Genomic DNA, 19,415 nt, shown 5'->3' with positions numbered 1-19,415 from the left:
AAAACATTATAAAAATTTTAAAAATATCCGTTTTCATACTTCGGGATGACTGCGTGATATAATGTTAAATGGGCTTAACTGCTAGGCTAAATATTGTTTTTGAATTACCTTGTTATGTTTTGAAAGAACTATAACTACTTTTTAGTAATAAGTTGAAGTTTTCATGCTTATATAAAACTACCGCTGATTTCTTGTCGTACAATTTCAAAATTACATATTCCTCGATTTGTAAGCAAACACAGTAATAATTTCTACTTTGTTATTGGCATGCTTCGGTAGAATTTTAAAGTGTTTCGAACACTGATTATTATTATTATTATTATTATTATTATTATTATTATTATTATTATTATTATTATTATTATTATTATTATTATTATTATTATTATTATTATTTTTAATGATAATCTTATTGTAATGGTAATTTGTCACTAATATAACCTGCAAATACCTTTCGTCTTATCACTGTAAATACTCTTAAATTTCAGAATGATCCGTGGAGTGCTACCACAGCGCCAGTTTCTAGCCCATTAACTGTTCCTTCTCCAGTCAACGACCCTTGGACACCTGCTGCAACTGTACCAGCACCTAAACCAGGTAAGCTATCTATAGTATTAAAATATAAGAAGGAATGCACGTGGTTGACACATTGAACCAGTCATTCACCCGTGATACGTCTGAGTTAGGGTATCTTGTTGTACATATTGCAGGACCCCCTGTTTCCTTCCCTTATAACTCAAAAATATAAAACCCAGTGTCAATGAGTTCACATTCAGATCTGTCATTTTTAAACAATAGACTCAATTCTGAGTCAAGAAATTCATAAAAGGAACATGTCACGGACGAGTATCTAATGTTCCTCTAGCCTTAATAGTTTTAGCACATGCCTTCGGATTGTGTTTGTACCAATTTATTCATGATTATAAGAGTAAAATAATAATTAACTTACTAGTATAAGTTGGTAGAAGTTATATTCTTTATAAGAAAACTGACCTTAACCTGTAGTATGATGTCTAAGTGAAGGTAGATAGATTGGGCATTAAGTTTCGGAACTGGATATGTAGAATAGATGCTTGGCTATACTCCTGCATGCTTAGTCTTTTGACTCTGCATGTAGTATCAACCCAAAATATTTGTTGCCCACTTAAGCATTAATCTCCATCTTTCCTAGCCATTTATACTATTCAACACTCTCCTCGGATTACTGTTTGGACTAAGCTTTATGTATATATGTATGTATTCGTCTATATAGAAGGGTAAGTCAAAATTACCCGCAATGTACATTGTTACATTGTTCATGCTGGCCTCTGTCATCATTTCTTTATTGTTATGCTATTGTGGTTGTGCTATGAAAGTCTGATCCCAATTCCTCCAGTTGTTTTCCTTTTGTTGCAGATCATGCCCGCTCCATTAGAAATTTGCACCAAAGAGGAACAACGATCAGTGATTCGGTTTTTGTGGTCGGAAGGTGTATCAGGGACCGCAGTCCATTAGATACTTTCGAACAACACGGGAACAGTGTCTTGCCGCAACAAAGTGTCTACGAATAGATTGAAAAACTCAAAAATTGTCTCGTCTTGATTTACTCTCGTCATTTGTGGCCATAGATGGTCGTCCGGCTCCTTCCTCTAGGTAACACTTGTGCGACCATTGTTGAATTTTTCAATCCATTCCTAGCAGTGGCGGATCTAAGGGGGGGGGATAGCGATCGGGGCAATTCTCCCCAGGAGAGGATTTTTTCATTTTACATATAAATAAAACCCATCACAGCGTTTGGAGCTCTTAAAAGTAGCTCTAAGTAGTAGTATTACAACCCATCGCCCCCCTCCCAGAAGTCCATCCTGGATCCGCCCCTGATTCCTAGACACTCCGTTGCGGCAACGCTACATTGCGCATAATTTTTAACTCACCCTTGTATTATTTTACTCTTAATGCTCAAACTTTTTTTTTATAAATTTTGGAGTTCTTGATCTGGGCTTCCTGAAACACCTTTATTGTCTAGTCTTATTATCTTCATTTCCAGAAACACTTCATATCCTTGTTCTCTCTTTTAGTTGTAGCATCAACTCTTCCATCTCTGCTCCAAATAACTTTGTGATGAACAGTATCGTATCCGTGGGCTTTCCTGGAGTTCTCTCGTTTTCTCCCACATTCTCATTCCACCCTATTCCTTCACCATCATTCGCCTTTATTAATCATGCGTCTCTTTTAGCTTAAAAAGCACGACCGTGGAACATGAACCATTTCTGCTGCTCTCTCTATTTTTAGCCTCCCTTTCTCACTCTTACACTTAAAATTAGTATTTAACACAGCGATTTGGTTGGTTATGATTTGGCGCAAACTGTCCACTGTCTTTGTCCATGTCTTAAGACTTCTTTTCTTACGTCTTCTTTTAAACAACATTTGTTCTATCATCGGAAATGTGTCTTTTACTGCTGAAGTTGTCTTATAATGCAGTTTCTCAATCTCGGATAAACTTTTTCAATACGGAGTTGATGGACTTCCTACAATGTCGCACAATATCATTACTTCTTAAGCTAACATCTAGCTTCAGACAAGGATAGATAAGAATTTGGAGATGCCCAATGTCTCATGTTTCAAGGGATTACTATCCGTACGGGTTGCACAGCCTATATGAAATTGAGTGCTTTTCAGTGTCACTGTACAGATATGAGGAAATCAATTTCTACTCTGTAACGCTAACACAGCTAATGATAAGCCGAATGTTGTATAGACATGCTTTGTCGCGAATTATTAACACTAATGCACGGCTGAAATACTTTTAGATTATGTAAATAAGTAAAAATGAAAATGATCTTGTTTATATAATACTTTGGCCAAACCTTTGAACTGATTTTTATGTTACTTTGATCAAACTGCAGAGGGAAAGCGGTTCAAAATTTATGCCAGGAATAAAGTATCCCAGGAGCCCCTGAAGGTTAAGAACATGAAACACGATATGTAAACTCCTCGTTAAAAAGAATTAGACACACATCGTAGCGTTTTCGGAAATTTAGCTTCTAAAGAGGGAGTGGGCAATTGGATATATTAGTTTAATAGAACATTTTCCGGGGCGTTCGTTATCTGCCTCATCGTTTTTTTTTTTAATTATCATTGGTTCGAGCTAGATTTTTTGTCATGTCACTTTTATCAAAATGCATATCTAAATGCAGGAGGAGGCGGTTTAAATGTATGCCAAATGTTAAGTATCTCACGAGCTCCTAATGTTCTGTGAAACTTGGTGCATAAACTCTTTATTAAAAATAAATGAGTACGTGTCCCAGCGTTTTTGAATATTCTGTTTGTAATTGGGGAGGGGTGAACTTTTGAATTGTTTTACTGAATATTTAAAAATATCGACTTTGTCTGTCATCATCAGGGGAAAAGACTGACCACTTGAAAGTAATTTCTGAACTAGCACTTTGCTCGAGCCGTCGGTCCAATTACGTATCCTAAGGGAGGGACAGGGAAATTCAAATATATCCTTCAGATATTTTTCATAAAACGCTTCCTGTAGAAGAACGGGCATTTCAGCTAGTGGTCACATCAAATGGAAGAAGTGTTTTGGTTACGAGCTGGAAATTTCGTACGATCAGATTCTCTGATTGTACGACTTGATTCTGGATTGCATGTATTATTACATCTCATTTCTCGTATTCATCAAGCCCAGGCTTCAGTAACTTCATTGTGCTAATCGGTCCAGCATAAATCCGAAGTACCAGTAAAATAAAATAAAATAAAATAATAAAGTAAAATATTTTTTTTAAAAAAATTAGAAAATGTGTATTTTCTTTTATTCTGTACAGAAAATATTGCAGTTCTCCATTACGCAAAAGCTTAAGCCTGATTAACACATTAGTAAATCATAAAGAAGACTTCAAAAAAATTATATATATATATATATATATATATATATATAATATAAGAAAGAAATATTACTTACTATTTAGTATCTGTTAAACATCATCAAACATCTTATATTTCTAACCGTAACTTGGATATTAACATCCTTTTAATTTCTGGGCCATATGTATAATACTAAATCCAGTAATTTCTACGTCTGCACATAACAAGAAGAATATTGGGAATGGCTTTGCATGTAATATCAATCCAAAATAGTCCTTGTCTGCTTTGCTTTAACCTCCATCTTGCCTAGTTGTCTGTACTGAACAACAAAATTACATAAAAGTATTAAATTTTGCTTTACGCAGGCGTACTAAATATTAGAACTGTACTTAAAATTTTCTGTGAAAGTATAGTGTACGATGTAACCTGTACTGTTTTATTTACAGTAGCGAATGATCCTTGGAGAGCGTCACCGGTGCCTCCTACAAAGTTAGCTAGTGATCCTTGGTCTCCTAGCACAGACCATTCCAGTCCCGGTGGTAGTCAAGCAGGCTTATCAGCAAACACAAGCCCTATTAATGGTGACTTAGATGAATTTGATATCATCACCAACAGAGAGAAACCTCAGATAAATAATATGAATAATGTTAATAACAATGGTAAGTAACGTTGAACTTTTAATAATTGTTTTTCACCTTATGGGTAAGAAAAGTATATACAGATGGTTATCAAAATAATGATATCACCTGAAGAGAATGTAACTTACCTACTTAATACGGGATGGGGTATCATTCGCCCACAGAGCAGCTCTGATTCGTCGTGGAATTGAAACATAGAGTTCAGTAATATTTTCCAGAGAAATATTTTACTATTTGTTATGCAGTACAGCACTTTGAGTTGGACTTTAATGACCGGACACACGGAATACCAGAAATGTTGGAACCCATAGCAGAGTTGCCACCATGTTTCACGTTAAAGACTAGACAGTTCAGAGCATAAACTTCCTTGGCGTCCGCCATACATAAACCCCACTTTTTTAATAAAGGCAAATAGGACTCATTGGACCATACAGAAGGTTGATCCATCTATAGTGCCCGATTTTAAACTTTCACCTTTGCTCACAAAATCAACCGATCCGAATTATTCAAACAGCAGGAGCAAGCCAAAGGCCTCTAGTATCGCGCCTAGTTTGCGTATGTGTGTGCATTATGGCTCCCAAGGTGAACCAGTGTTGGGAAGTCGTATGTCGTAGCACTTCTCCACGTCAAGTTTTCCGTGACTTGCGATTGTTGAATTAATATTGAACCACTCTTAAAACTGTCATATATACCTTGAGCTCCAACAAGATTCCAAAACAGTACAGGAAAATTGTATGTATAATAATCGACGTAAACACCAGGACATTCCAGCACATTGTTCACCCAGTAATGGGAGTAGAAAGCGACCGTATACAATGGTGACTCCACCTGTTGATCGAAAGTTGTGCCGAATGTCCTGCAGGAAAAGTCTCCTATACGACGTGTGCTGGCAAAACAATTGCACGTGACACAGTAAACTGTGAACAGCAACCTACATATTAAATTAAAACTTTAGATAGTATTTAAAAGTCCTTACTGTAGCCCATCAAAGCGAGAGAAAGACCCACTACAGGCGCATCTACGAACGCCATCTATCCGAAGAAAAGTGGAAGTTTGTTGATACACTCGATGAAGCATGGATTTATCAATCAGATTGTGAGAAAATTCGTGCCGTAACGTATACCCCCGAGACTCAAAATCTCTCCTAACTTCAGTGCAAAGCAAGTTTCTCGAAGGGATTTCTGGTTGTCGCGAGATATTACTCTGAAGATAAGTTGACGATTCTGCAAGTGCCAGAAAACTGGAAAATGAACTCCGCATTTTATGAGCAAAATATCCTCACACCAATTTATACAGATCTCCCCGTTTGTATAGAAATGCAATAAATCAAGTCCGTGTACATATGGATAAGGTCTCATCACATACATCTTGTTCTACACAGAGATTTCTGCAATAGATGTCGGCAGACACCGGTGTCCAGGCTATTTTTTTCCAAGATATACCAGCGAAGTCACCTAATGCCAGTCACATGGATTTTTGTGGGTTTGGCCTAATGAAAAGAGCACTTGCATGTAGTCGAGTCACCTCTGTCTATGGCCTCTGGAGAGTCTGCCAGAAGGAATGGCTCAAGATTCCTGTTACTGTACTTCAGCAAAGCGTACAGTGGAAGTTACGGTGCAGGGCTATTGCCAAGACACATGTATATACATCGAGGGCAACCGATGGTAGTGTCATGGATTTTCCTAAAGTAGATAAGACGTTAAACTCAGACACATACAGACGAATAAGCCTTCTGTATTACGCATTTTCAGTCATCGGTGGTCCACTTTACATGTCTGCGGAATTCCTTCCTTCACACTAAAGAGTTGTTGGCGGTATTTAGCGATTTAGGAATTGCAACGCGACACTGATGTTCAGGTTATCCAACTCGCATTGGTCTGTGATTATTGCAGCGCGTTGTTTCAAGTGAGGTTACTTTTGCTGCATTTGCTCTACAACCCTTGGTGACAATCCTCTTCATGTGCGATGATGCCTGTCACTGAGGCTTCGCTTCCATGTACGAGTACTTTTCGACGATGTTATTTTACATGAATTCTGTAAGTCATCATAACCATGAACGCCGGTGGCGACACACGTAAGACCTTAGATACACTTCCGCCAACTAGCTGCGCACCCGCAATTAGGCCTCTGAAACTCATAGATATCTCGCATTTTGCATCATCACTGTCTGCCCGCCTCCGTTCTACTCTGCCTGACGATATCTAACACAACACTGACAACGGCCAGACGCTACAACACATCCTCAGTGTTGCCACGTGATACATCTTAATTGTTACAGTTACAGGCGTTTCTATTACTTTGATAACCATCTGTCTGTGCTGTTTTTTAACCAATAGTTGAAGGAAGTCAGGATACGGCGCATTTTTAAATGAAAGATACAGAGGTTTAGTGAAATTTTTGCCTCCATAGATTCTACTTAGAAGCATGAGTAGCTAAAACATGTTTGTTTGTGTTCAGACATTACCGGTAGCAAGAAGATAATTTATGGGAAAAAGAAAAGTAGGAACGCAGAGGTATATCACCAAAAATTCAGTATTGAGTTTCTGCTTTTTCCTTACAAATTCGCGCGTCTTTCTCTTGGGATGTGCAGGGGGGAGAGGGTCACGGTGACTCAATGGTAGGGCGCTTACCTCTGGTGCGTGGAGCCCCTGGTTCGATACCCGGTCAGGTAAGCTTGTGGTGGACAACATCGTGCCAATTCGTTTTCTCGGTGCACTTCCCTTTCCTCCCACTTTCTCATTTCAATAATTCTTCCATAATCATTCTCTTTTTTTTAATAATCGTCTCGCTTAGCCTAAAGGGCATAATCGTAGGACGTTAAACTCAGATTTTATTTCATTTTCATTTTCTTGGGGCTTGCATTTAACCTTGCAACGTAAAATATAAATGAAGAATGTGGTTTGTTGACAATAAAATTTAACGAGGATATTAGCGTATATATACATTTATAACTAACATACAATTTACTGTATACTGCATACAACTACCCTAATAGCTGTGAATAATTTAAAGAGTTTGTAACCTTTAGGTAACGGACACCTCTCTTTTCCGTACAAATAATTATGTCCCGTCGGTATCTGTATGTAAAACTAATATACCTGTACAGGTTTTTGAGGACTTGGTGTTTCAAGCAATTTTAGACAATGAAGTTTAAAGTACACGTTATTTTATAATTGAAACCGGCGAACTGAAATCAGTAGAGTAGTGATCAACAGTTTCCTGTATTTCCGTCCAATACGTGTTCTCTAGTGGAAAATACTGTTAGATATGATGTTAATAATAATAATAATGATAAGACAATCTGTTTTCAATTTCAAACTTCGTGAACAGGAAATCTGCCTAGATCTTGAAATATTGATGTTCCACAAGATCCTCCAGATAATTGGTGAGTTCCCTAATTAAGTATTAAAATTAAATCTAATGTGTTTTTAAAGTACCCAGTCAGGGAAAAAAAATCCATTCATCCATAGATTACTGTCCATTTGATCAAGAAAGATGAATGAGGGGTTTGGTTGCAGATACGGTAAGAAAGGTATTTATTATTATAAATAGTTCGGAAGGAATAGTTAGTACACATGAAAGGAAATGTTTACCAGTAACCACATGGTTGGCATGCTTTGTTCTGTGTGGAATCCTGGGTCCAATATCCGGTGGAGGCATATGTAGGTAAAATCCTACATTGAACCGTAGGTTTCCGTTTTATATCCTTGGTGCTGTAAGGATGTTGTGTGTGTTGTCAGCAGTTCGATAAATCTAAGAGGTTTCTAATATTTGGATTTATTGTTCTGTCGCTGAGCATCTGTAACCTTCAAATAAACGAAGAAAATTACCTAGTGATATCATAAATTCTGTTGTGAACTGTTGACAGGGATGAAACAATTCTGCTATGAACTGATGACAGTGATGCAACATTGGTTTTGAAGGTTATCCTTCAACGTGTTAGCAGGGGAGAAACTGTATCATTTTGTATTGGGCTCTGGTAGGGAACAAATGAACTAAAAAGACGAGTCTACTGGATTGGGGTGTTTAAAAAACGGTGTGGCAGTTATAGCTGTGCATAAGGTGGAAAAATCACCATCTGAAATCTTAAGTATCCTGAAACGGCTTGAGATCAGCAGGATGTGTTTGTTCATTGAACATAGAGTGTGACACAAGGAGGAATCATTGAGAACTGCCCCAAGCAAGGCGACGATGCAGCTTGAGGAGCCACAAGATCTTGAAAGAAATATCGGTGCATATTTGAAGAAATCCTGTCAGGAAATAAACAGTGATGGCTTAAAATGTGAATGTCTCATGTACTAAGAAGTGACCTAGGACCTTGGAGTAATATAATTCTGATCACTTCTTCATTTCATATATCAATCTCCAAAGGAAGCAAAAGTTGAAGAAATTCCGTCCGTGCTTCGGAAAAAGGTGACTGCCACATAATTGATTCTTCTCTTCACTGATGAAAAGATGTATACATTTGAAATATCTTTCAATTGTCAAAATGATGGAAGAGAGTATATGCCTCCATATCCCAGTTCACTCGTGCATAACGCCAAAGATCTTGAAGCCTCTGCTCTCTCCAGTGATGGTTTGATTGAAGATGTTGTAGAACTGCATGGCTGAGCTTCACCCCGTGAAAATTGTGTTAAGACGTCGGCCAAAGTGTATCAAGAGACAGTGTTAGACCCTGTTGTAAAATCTTTGACCATCATCATGTTTAGTAATGAGCTGTGGAGCTTCTAGTAGGACTCAGATCCTGTCCATAGAACAAGGACAGCACAGAAATGACTTCTGGAGAAGTGCGTGTTTTCACCTCACCAGCTGGCTAGCCTTCCAGCAGCCTGGACCTCAACCTACTAGACCGCAAATTATAGGGAAATTATAGGGCAGTTGAGGGCAGTGTCTGTAGGAAGAGGCATTCCAACATTAAATCTCAGTTGCTCTTCTGAAGGCAGTGGCGAATTTGCCGATAGAATCTCTGCGTGCTGTGATTAGTGACTGGTCTCAGAGACTTAAGGCTTGTCTCAGGACCAAGAGGTGGCCATTTCGAGAAGTAATTGGCGTTCTGTATTGGCAATACCTGTAAATTTCTCACATCGATGCAAACATTATCAAAGTAGTTATAGAACTGTTCCAGTATTTCATTACTGCCTTTGTAACAGAACTTTGTTATCACTAGATAATACAAGCAACAGTATACTAGTAAGTTTTTCCAACTCGAATGAGACTAAAACAATAAATACTGTAACAATACTATACATTAGTATAAAGTGCAATAAGCACATCATCAATAAATGGTTCAAGTTACCGAGAAATACCTGAAAAATCCATTTTTCTGACAATATTTCGAGAGTTGCACTATTGTCGTAGGTGCATCGTGGTAGTTACTACGTAAAATATTAAAAAATAAATAAAAAAAATAAACTTATTACATCTTAAAGAATTAGGCCAGCTAACATTAATTCTCTGTTCAACATTTTAGTTCATAGTTACATGAATTGCACTATCAAGTGCGTATTTGCCTACAGAACTAATACTCAAGTGTTCACACCCTAACACTCTTTGACTGAGAGAGACATTCATCTGGTCACTACAGAATATGTCTGAATTGTAAATTTTGTATGTATTGAGAATGTTTGTGTTTCACTACGTGGGTCGTTCAATATATAAGTTTCCTTAAGCTTAAAAAAAAAAAAAAAAAAAAAAAAAAAAAAAAAGGTGCATTTGTAAAGTATGCATGCATGTGTAGGTGGGTCCTTCCTCACCTTTGCATATAATCCCCATTGAGATTCAAGCATTTGTCTCACCGTTAGATCAATTTCTCCGAACCTTTTGCAAAAAAAATTAAGGGCTTTGGCTATTTATCACTTTCCTCACATTCCGTTTCACTTCTTCATCACCAGTTGACAAGAGACCGGGTCGCTTATGTCGAACCTAACTCTTCTTCAGGAAAACGCAATTCAACATAAGTGACCTGATCATCTTCTTGGCGATAACTCCCACCTCCACGCAACATACAAACAAAACACAAAATTGGAGAATTAGGTTGGAAACGGCTGCTTCACTCTTCCGTACACCCTCAATATAGCGCCAAGTTACTTCTATCTTTTTCCGGTGTTAAAATCTGCATTGCAAGATTAACGTTTCGAAACAGATAAAGAAGTGAATCGGAATGTAAGGAGAGTGCTAAATAGCCAGATCTGTGATTTTTACATAGGGTTTGGGCAAATTGATGCAACGGTGAGACAAATGCCTAAATCTCAATAGGAATTACGTGAAGAGGTGAGGAAGGACCCACCTACACATTCATGTATAGTTTACAAATGCATCTTAAAAAATAATTATTTTCCAGCTTAGGGGAACTTATATATTCAACGACCCAGGTAATATCATTACTACGCTGTTTATATTAAATTTTTTAAAGTTTAATTTTCTTCATATGAATATCTATCAGTGAGTGTGAACAATTTGAGTTAATCCTGTCGTAGACACCGTTATACAACGAATTTTATGTTGAACATGCATAGAATTAATTGTTAGTTGACGTAGTTCTTTAAGAAAATGTAATTAGTTCATTTGATATCTTATCTAGTAATTATCATGACGCATTCAAGAAAGTAATGAGATTCCCAAAATATTGTTGGTAAAATTGATTCTTTTGGGATTTCATGGTAAGTTCTAACATTTATACTATATATTCTAAATTCATTTTTTTTTCTTTCTTTTTGTAGGCCGAACAATTTCTCCTGATCCTTTTGACTTTACCTCTGTTAGTGATTCTCTTAATGAAACTAAGGCACCGACAAAGAAAACCCCACAGAGTTTTCTGGGTGAAAATTCATCCTTGGTTAATTTAGATAATCTTGTCACTGTAAGCATGAAGCCTGGGCCAACAGCAGGTAAGTGTATGAAATGTCATTAGACCTATAATTCCAAACTTGCTAACACTTCCTTTACTGAGATCATCTCTAAATTAAATTGGTAACGTCCCTTGCGCTATTGAAATACAAACAAGAACTACGTATAAATGTTATAAATGTTTAGCTGAAAGCTACCGAGTAAGCACAAGTTATAATTAACCTAATATATATATTTAAGGCATTACGTATAGTTATGACTTTTCTTTTCATGTTTCATTGTAAGATTTTAATTTTAGCCCTTTAAAAAGTAATTGCTTATATGAAGAATGAGATTTCTTTGTATTGCGGACTCCCGTCCGTTTAGAATTAATAAATGATATTGATTAGTTTTCGTCAACTTGCATGATGAAATAAACTCAAAAGATTCCAGAATACATAAAAACAAGATGAGTGAGTAGCCTTTGAGTTTATTTGTAAGAAAGGTTTTTAAGCGAACTTCCACGAAAAATGCATGATGAAATATTTTTTAGTATATTAATTAGTTTGTTATTTTAGCGGAAACTTATTGGGACATATATCATTGTTGAGAAACATGCTTGTATAAATCATCTTTTAATAATATTTTGTGAATTCAAAATTCCTTTTCGGCATTGATATGCGTTATCTCTGATTCTATTTCCTGTTCAAGTAGGATTTAAAATTTTTAACTGTTAACTCTATTGTGGGGTCATTGGGAAGTTACTTGAATACAGATGTATCGGACTGTCTAGAACGCCAAAAATATTAAAATATGTGTGTGCTGCAACAGGGGGCGGTGGATCGATGTATTAACACCACATCACCCACCAATACTCCAAGTCAGGGTCCATCCTAGGCTTCAACGGCATGAAATTTAATATTTCGATGCAATTATACAGAATCTAAAATATCCGCACTTTCGGCCAAATTACTTATTTGCTGTTACTAATGGTGTGCACCACATAAAAACTAATACATTCTGATATGCAGCTAAATTAAAATCCGACGCTTATTCTCAGTATACGTTATTTTCGTAACATTTGCTTATGTACTTCTCTTAGCATTTGTAAAATACAATCACACCAACTTTTAGCAAATAAGCTTTTTATTAACATACTACCAGGATCTGTTAATTCTCGTGTAAATACACTGCTAAGTATTGTATCATTATAACTTCCTTCCCACTGTATTCTTTTGGGAAAATATATATCTTATTTGTCCTCTGTTGTGACTTAGTGATTTTAGATATAAAGGACAGAAATTAGGAAGAATTGCTAGATTTTTATCGAATCATAACATACGTTCATTTCTTGCAGAATCGATAAGGCCTACTGTCCAAGATGTTCCTCGTAAGTACAATATTTGTGTGACGAATATTATGTAAAATAATTTTTAAAAAGTAAATATATAAAACTAGATTGGAAAGTAACCCTGCTAGTCGTGTGGTTGTGTGGATTGTGTTTTTTGCATTTTTAACAAGTACTTTAAGTTCTTTACCACAAAGAATAACAGCCAATTCTCTGTCACAACAGGGAACTGATAGCACATGATCTGCACTGGGTTATATATTTTGCACTTCCGATATACGCTTACAACAGTTACAACCTTGGTATCAGATCCTCGAGATGGGGAATTTTTTGTGAGCACATTTTCAGCCACAACTGTGGGTTTTCTCAGGCATTGTATGTGAGAGAGCTTGGGTGGTGGTTTCTGTTGTAGTCTCTGTAGTTGGTTGTCCCCAATAAATGATCCTGGGAAAAACTGCAGTTATAGCTGAACGATAACTCAAAGAAAATACATCTAGAGAGATCGGTAACAAGGTTTATAATTTGCTAATGACCTTTAATCTCTGTATTTTACACAGAAAAGTAAATTTTTAATTCTGGGTTCAAAGGAATTTCGTTTATATTGAAACTTTAATTATTAAATATAGAAAGTTTTTCCAAATGATCGCGTACGAACCTCGGGAAAGGGAATTTATTATATTAAATAGAAAAATAAGTTGTAGCAAATGTAAGTTGAAAATGCTTCTTTTCAGTGCACAAGAGCAGGAAAGAATTATTTTAAGAAACCTTGGTTGATAACTATGGCATGTAGGGAAAGCAATTTTGAAAAATGAGACATTTTATCCACTATTTACACAGTATCCACTGTGAAGTTCTGTTTTTCCGTGATTTCTGGTAGATTCTGTAGAGGAACTTGCGATGTCCTTATTTTTGTTTTATCAATTTCTTTTACTTCTTGATTTTACTTTCTAAGTATATATTAATAATGGTTATTTGCAGCAATAGGTCTAACCAAAGTATAACTATGTATCTTCTCATACAACGCTGTAGTTGAATTAATATTTATCTCATTCCTATAAAATCTTTATCATATGTTTAGCACATTTATAAATCACCTACAGTTATTATATAAATCACCTACAGATTATCTGCCTACAGTTATACTACAGGTCAGTCTCAATAGACCACAAACATTTGTCCATCATATGATAATATATCTGGTGTAGTAAAAAGTAATCCATTATTTGGTATGATATTGAAGGCTTGACTTACCATAGTTAAAATGATCCGATTTAGGTCACATATGCACCGTTTTGTTCGATAACGTTGCCATTTGGAAGGTAACATCATGATGCCTCTCTCATAGAAGCCCTTGTCCCTAGTGGCAAAAAATTGAGACAGTCGATTTTCACAAGCCTCTCTTGAAGCGACTTTTTCACCAGCAAACCATGGACAGGAACAGGTGGTAATCACTCGGTGCCAGGTCCGGACTATAAGGTGGATGCATAAGAACCTCCCAACCAAGCTCCCGGAGCTTCTGGCGAGTCACTATCGATGTGTGTGGCCTGGCGTTTTCCTGGTGGAACACAATGCCTCTCCTATTGACCGAAGCTGGCCGCTTCTGGGCGATTGCTGCCTTCAGACGGTCCAATTGTTGACAGTGCAGTTCCGAGTTACGGGTTTGGCCATAGTAGGGGAGCAGCTCATAGTAGATAAGTCCCTGCCAATCCCACCAAACACACAGCAAAACCTTCCTGGCCGTCAATCCTGGCTTGGGCACCGTTTGCGCCGGCTTACCGCGCTTCGACCACGACCGTTTTCGCGTGACGTTGTCGTAAGTGATCCACTTTTCATCGCGTCACCAACCGCTTCAGAAATGGGTCGATTTTGTTGCGATTCAGCAGCGATTCGCAGATGGAAATTCGGTCCATGAGTTTTTTCGTTAACTCGTGTGGTACCCATACATCAAGCTTCTTTTTGTATCCAGCCTTATGCAAATGGTTCCACACGATTTTTTGTGCAATGTTTAGCTCTTGGGCAATCGACACAATGCTTACATGACGGTCGGACGTGACAATGTCCATGATTTTATCGACATTTTCGACACTTGGCCTTCCAATGCGTGGTGCATCTTTGACGTCAAAATTACCGGAACGGAATCGACGAAACCAAAATTGCGCGTGATTGGCTGTTACAGTATTAGGACCATAAACACTATTCACATTTGCAGCTGCCTGGCTTGCATTTTCGTCTTTATCGAAGAAAAACTGTAAAATATAGCGTATTTTCCCTTTGCTAGTGTCCATTTTGACTCGCGCTCACACAACACTGAGGCAACTCATCACAACTATCTGAACAGTGTTTGTAGTACGCAATCTCATTGTTTAAACGCCATCTCGTTGAACCTGATCGGACTTATACAACGCGAGATACAGATCACTGAAGCCATCTATTGGCATAATAATGGATTACTTTTTACTACACCAGGTAAATCTACATTGACCCAATGTAAACGAAAATAAAACAGCACCACTTTATGTCTAAGTGTAGTACCTCTAAAATCTCACTTCTTATTTGATCCGTAAGTCTAGGACGACTCTCGTTAAATTTGTTAGCTTATAATACTGAAAGTCCACCATTTTCGACCGATGTTTACTAGAATTTATTCTACTGGAAATGAATCACCTTCTGAAATGTGATTTAAAAACATCTTGTGTAATGTTCATGAGACTTAATATTGATTATCTCCGTATCGTGAGTCAAACTTATTAAATATTGGTGTCAACTTACACTATCTCCTAAACATAGGTTGAAACATCAAAGCAGTAACAGGAGGAGGAGAACGCCACAATAAAATTATCGTGGCATTTGTTTGATATGACAGAAATGTTTCTGTTAAGTATTCGTTGATGCAAATTTTACAAAGCTGATTGTTATCCACATATTTATACCATTGTCAGTTCATAGTTTAAGGAACGTTTGGTTTCATGCGTATGAAAACCTGTTCGTATTCTGATGTGAGGCTCTGAATCATTATCAGACCTTTAGAAAAATAAACATCAGTTGTGCGAGAAATTTCTCGAATTTGGTCAAAGTTGTGTTATTATATAAAATTAGTAAAGACTACGACTTATTTGAGTTACAGAGTTGGAAGACTACTCAGATGCTTTAGAATATTTCATGTGTTAGGAAGGATATATTTTCAGTAACATTCAGATAATTTGCGTTGTTTCTTGCAAAACATTTAAATAATTGTACTTATCTGTCTCGTAATTATTTTTTATGAAGGGAAAGCAAGAAGGACCTGTTTAAGTAGAACTAATGTCGATAACTTCAGTTTACAATTGACAACTAGTTGATTTTGAATTCTCTAGTTTTTGAATGCATAAAGTTCAGTAGGTTCGCAACAATTTGAGTAATCGATATTTACTGAAGAAATGCAATGAGAAAAGAGCTGGTGGATGATTTTATTTAAAAAGAAAAAACAAATGCTTCATCCACGTTGGAATTTGGACTACTTTTGCTTCCGAACCCAATATTGCACTTGTAAGGTTAAGATCTTTCACCTGCAGGGATTACCTGTTGTCAAGTTTTAGGTCATTTCATATGTTGCCCGACTAGAGACATTGCACACCAAATAAACTACTAAAGGTATCCTACGTCTTGTTATAACTTACAGGTGATTAGGTTTGTATTGAAGGGGCGAAGAGCAGAGGTGGATCTTAGAAGGTAAAAACTGGGGAGGAGGGGCTTCCAGACCCAGACTATGATAGGTATATCATGAGTTTACTGCAAACTTGTAAAATATATAAATAATAGCTTAAATTATTTTTGTTACTCAAAAACTGAGAGCTAGGCTAGATTCGCCACTGGCGGAGAGTTACAGTCTGTTTATACAGAATTTGATACGTGTAAAACAAATATGTTGTGTGACACTGTTCGATTTGTGGATAAAAGAACACGCCTTTTTCAGGAACTGTGTAGGCTATAAAATACTGAACCATATCAAAATACCGTAAGCACTAAGATACCTATTTTGAAAATAGCGAACGATTCTGAAATACGGGAATCTTTGTGCCTAAATTCTAGCGTAAACTTCTAGCTCCGACATAATACGAGGGTGGATCAAATATGAACGAGCCTTGAGTGGCTAAGCGTCGGAACGGGTAGCTGGGTATAATTTGACAGGTGTGGTCGGTAGGTGGGACTGCCGAGAGTCAGGAACCAGAACAGCTGACTTACCTTATGCTTCGTAGCCCTCACTGTGAGAGAAGAGTATACCAGTGTCTTTTGCACAAAGCATAATTATCAAGTTCCTCACCCAGGAAAACGTCAAACCGGCCGAAATTTACCGCAGACTGCAAGCCTAGTTCGGGAATGATACCCTTTCGTGGTCAAGAGTAAAGATGTGATGCAACGAATTCAGCGCAAGGCCGTGAACGTGTTACAAATGAATTTCATCACCGTCGTCCTCGCATTAGTGTGACTAATGACAACGTGGCACATAATCTTGAGCTTATCGAACGGAATCGACGCGTCACTGTGTGTCAAATTAGCGCAGAACTTAGTGTGAGCTATGGAAGTTCCAATCAATCATCACAAAGCAGTTGGACTTCCGCAAAATTACAGCTCGGTGGGTTCCCAAGCTGCTGAATGATGATCAAAAAGTTGAACGAGTTTACATTGCTCGGGTGTTTCACACTTGTTTTAGCATAGAAGGGGAAGCGTTTTTGCATCACATCGCTACCTGTGACGAAACATGGGTGCATCATTACACCCCAGCAATTTGCGATTTGCGACCAGCGATCAAGTGGAAACCTTTGTGTGCAACTGGTTGGCTACCCGGCCAGCTTCATTCTACATCAAAAACGTAGCAAAACGTTGGGAAAAATGTATCCGTAAAGGCGGAGACTATGTAGAAAAATAGGTTGTGGCAATGTCTCAGTTTCCTACAATATATATTTTGTTTCAACACAAGGCTCGTTTATATTCGATTCCCCGTCATAATAGCACTCTTTATGATATGGTCGAATAAGCTAACACAGGCAGGCGGGCTAATGAAATGTCATGGGCAGTAAAGTTTATATGATGTTCGACTCATCCTTACTATGAAAACTGTAGCCAGACCATGAGTGAGAAAACATAAGATTAAGGCAAATGAATAAGGATAATTGTATGCAAGTAGTGATGTATTACATATAATCTTTTACTTGAGTCTCCTTCTGATATATTTGAAGTATCAAATCCTGTCCTAATCCTAACTATATATAAAACTACATGAACTGGCATAAAATAAAAGGTACTTCCGGTTGACCTGGAAAGTTGAAATTTGACGTGATTGTAGCTTTCCGAGAGTAACGTACAGGAAGATTGCCAAAGGTGAATATTTGTAATTTTCAGGGGTCTAAAGGAGGGGTGAAGAAATTGCCATGTAATTTAAAGAAGAGTTTTCTTGGGATACATAATCCTTATCCTTTAGATGGTTGAAATAGGAAGAGAAATTTTGAAATTCGGTAGAATTGTGGGTTTAAGAGGTGCGAGGCCGTAGGCCAGGCAAATGCAGGGGTCTGGGAGCGGAGCCCCAGCTAGCCAAAGGCTAATTTATGTACATAATTGAAGATGTTGAATTTGAGGCCGGTGCTGAATAAGTTCAAGATAACAGAGCATAGGCACCCTTATAGGGGTTAAGAGTAAGAATTAAGGTCTATCAAGTTTGTAACATGTAGTGCACTAAGCAGCTGATTTACACTAATCCGGCTTGGAAATGTCATTCAATCTCTTTGGAGTTAGCAAGATGTGGGTCCTTAATCGTGATGTTTAACTTGTGTGGCACTAGGCTGACGATCGCGAATTGATTTTTTCTCTCTCATTTTCTGTATTTGGCTGTCCATTCCTCATCAGGTTGAGGCAGTTTTTATATCATGGTATCTTAATGCATTAAACCATATCATTTTTTGATATATACTTGTTTATTTATTTATTACAAAAGCAGAAGAACCATCTTTAAAAAAGAAAACGCAAAAAATTAATACACAAGATACATTGTTCTTCTTTCCCATTAGTCATCCATTTTAAATTTTCCATTGTTTTACTCTTCAAAACTGCTTCCTACCACCACCTGAAAGAAAAGAAATAAAAATTAACAAATAAAATAAAATAAAAGAGTAATAATTACAGAATGGACGAGAAATAGTGCAAACAAATTTTGTTACTTTTTTTTTTTTTTTTTTTTTTTTTGTTTTTCCTTCCGTGAGCTTTTAGATTAATTTTCTGTTTCTTGTAGTCACATTGATCACAATTAACACACACAATAATAACATGACACAACTACTGAGACTATAATTAAAGACATATGAAGTAAGTGAGATTTCTTTTCCGGATTATGCCAGGAAGTTTTCTTGTTTATGAACAGAACCCTGTATATTGTTTATTTCATTTTTGTCTAAATTATATTCTATTCTCTTACTCTTCTCTCTTCTTTTCTTCTGTTCCACATGGTTTTTATTGTATGTTTTGTTAATTGTTGGAATTTTCGTAATTTTGTCTTGTCTAATATTCTCCCATGTGCCATTTTTAAGTTCATCCCTGATATTTATTATTTTTTCTCTTGTTATGAAATGCGCACATGTCCATAGTTACATATTCAGGTGTCTGAGCCATTCCTTATATACATGTTTCATTTTATTCTATTTTCCGTCTGTGTGAGTGTAACTGAAAAAAAAAAAAAAATGGCCAGTATTTCCATGATCCTCTTGTCTAGGCGCAAATCTTTCTTCATT

General features: G+C 37.0%; 1 protein-coding gene and 1 pseudogene across 1 annotated transcript in view; one reads left to right on the top strand and one right to left on the bottom strand.

Annotated features, from left to right (window-relative positions):
• LOC145664789 (epsin-2-like) overlaps positions 1–19,415 on the top strand; it is a gene marked incomplete in the record, with an annotated part of 105,240 nt that overhangs the window by 73,987 nt on the left and 11,838 nt on the right. Inside the window, 4 exon segments of the mRNA XM_081731746.1 lie at positions 489–597; positions 4,293–4,505; positions 11,204–11,371; positions 12,667–12,699. Coding sequence (XP_081587872.1) covers positions 489–597; positions 4,293–4,505; positions 11,204–11,371; positions 12,667–12,699 — 523 coding nt within the window.
• LOC145664448 (histone-lysine N-methyltransferase SETMAR pseudogene) lies at positions 14,072–14,942 on the bottom strand (annotated as a pseudogene).

The sequence above is a fragment of the Thermobia domestica genome, chromosome 11 (assembly GCF_964235325.1).
Source record: "Thermobia domestica chromosome 11, izTheDome1.hap1.1, whole genome shotgun sequence".
Taxonomy (NCBI): Eukaryota; Metazoa; Arthropoda; class Insecta; order Zygentoma; family Lepismatidae; genus Thermobia; species Thermobia domestica.
The sequence above is the reverse complement of the archived record's forward strand: the minus strand, read 5'-3'. Positions and strand labels throughout refer to the sequence as shown.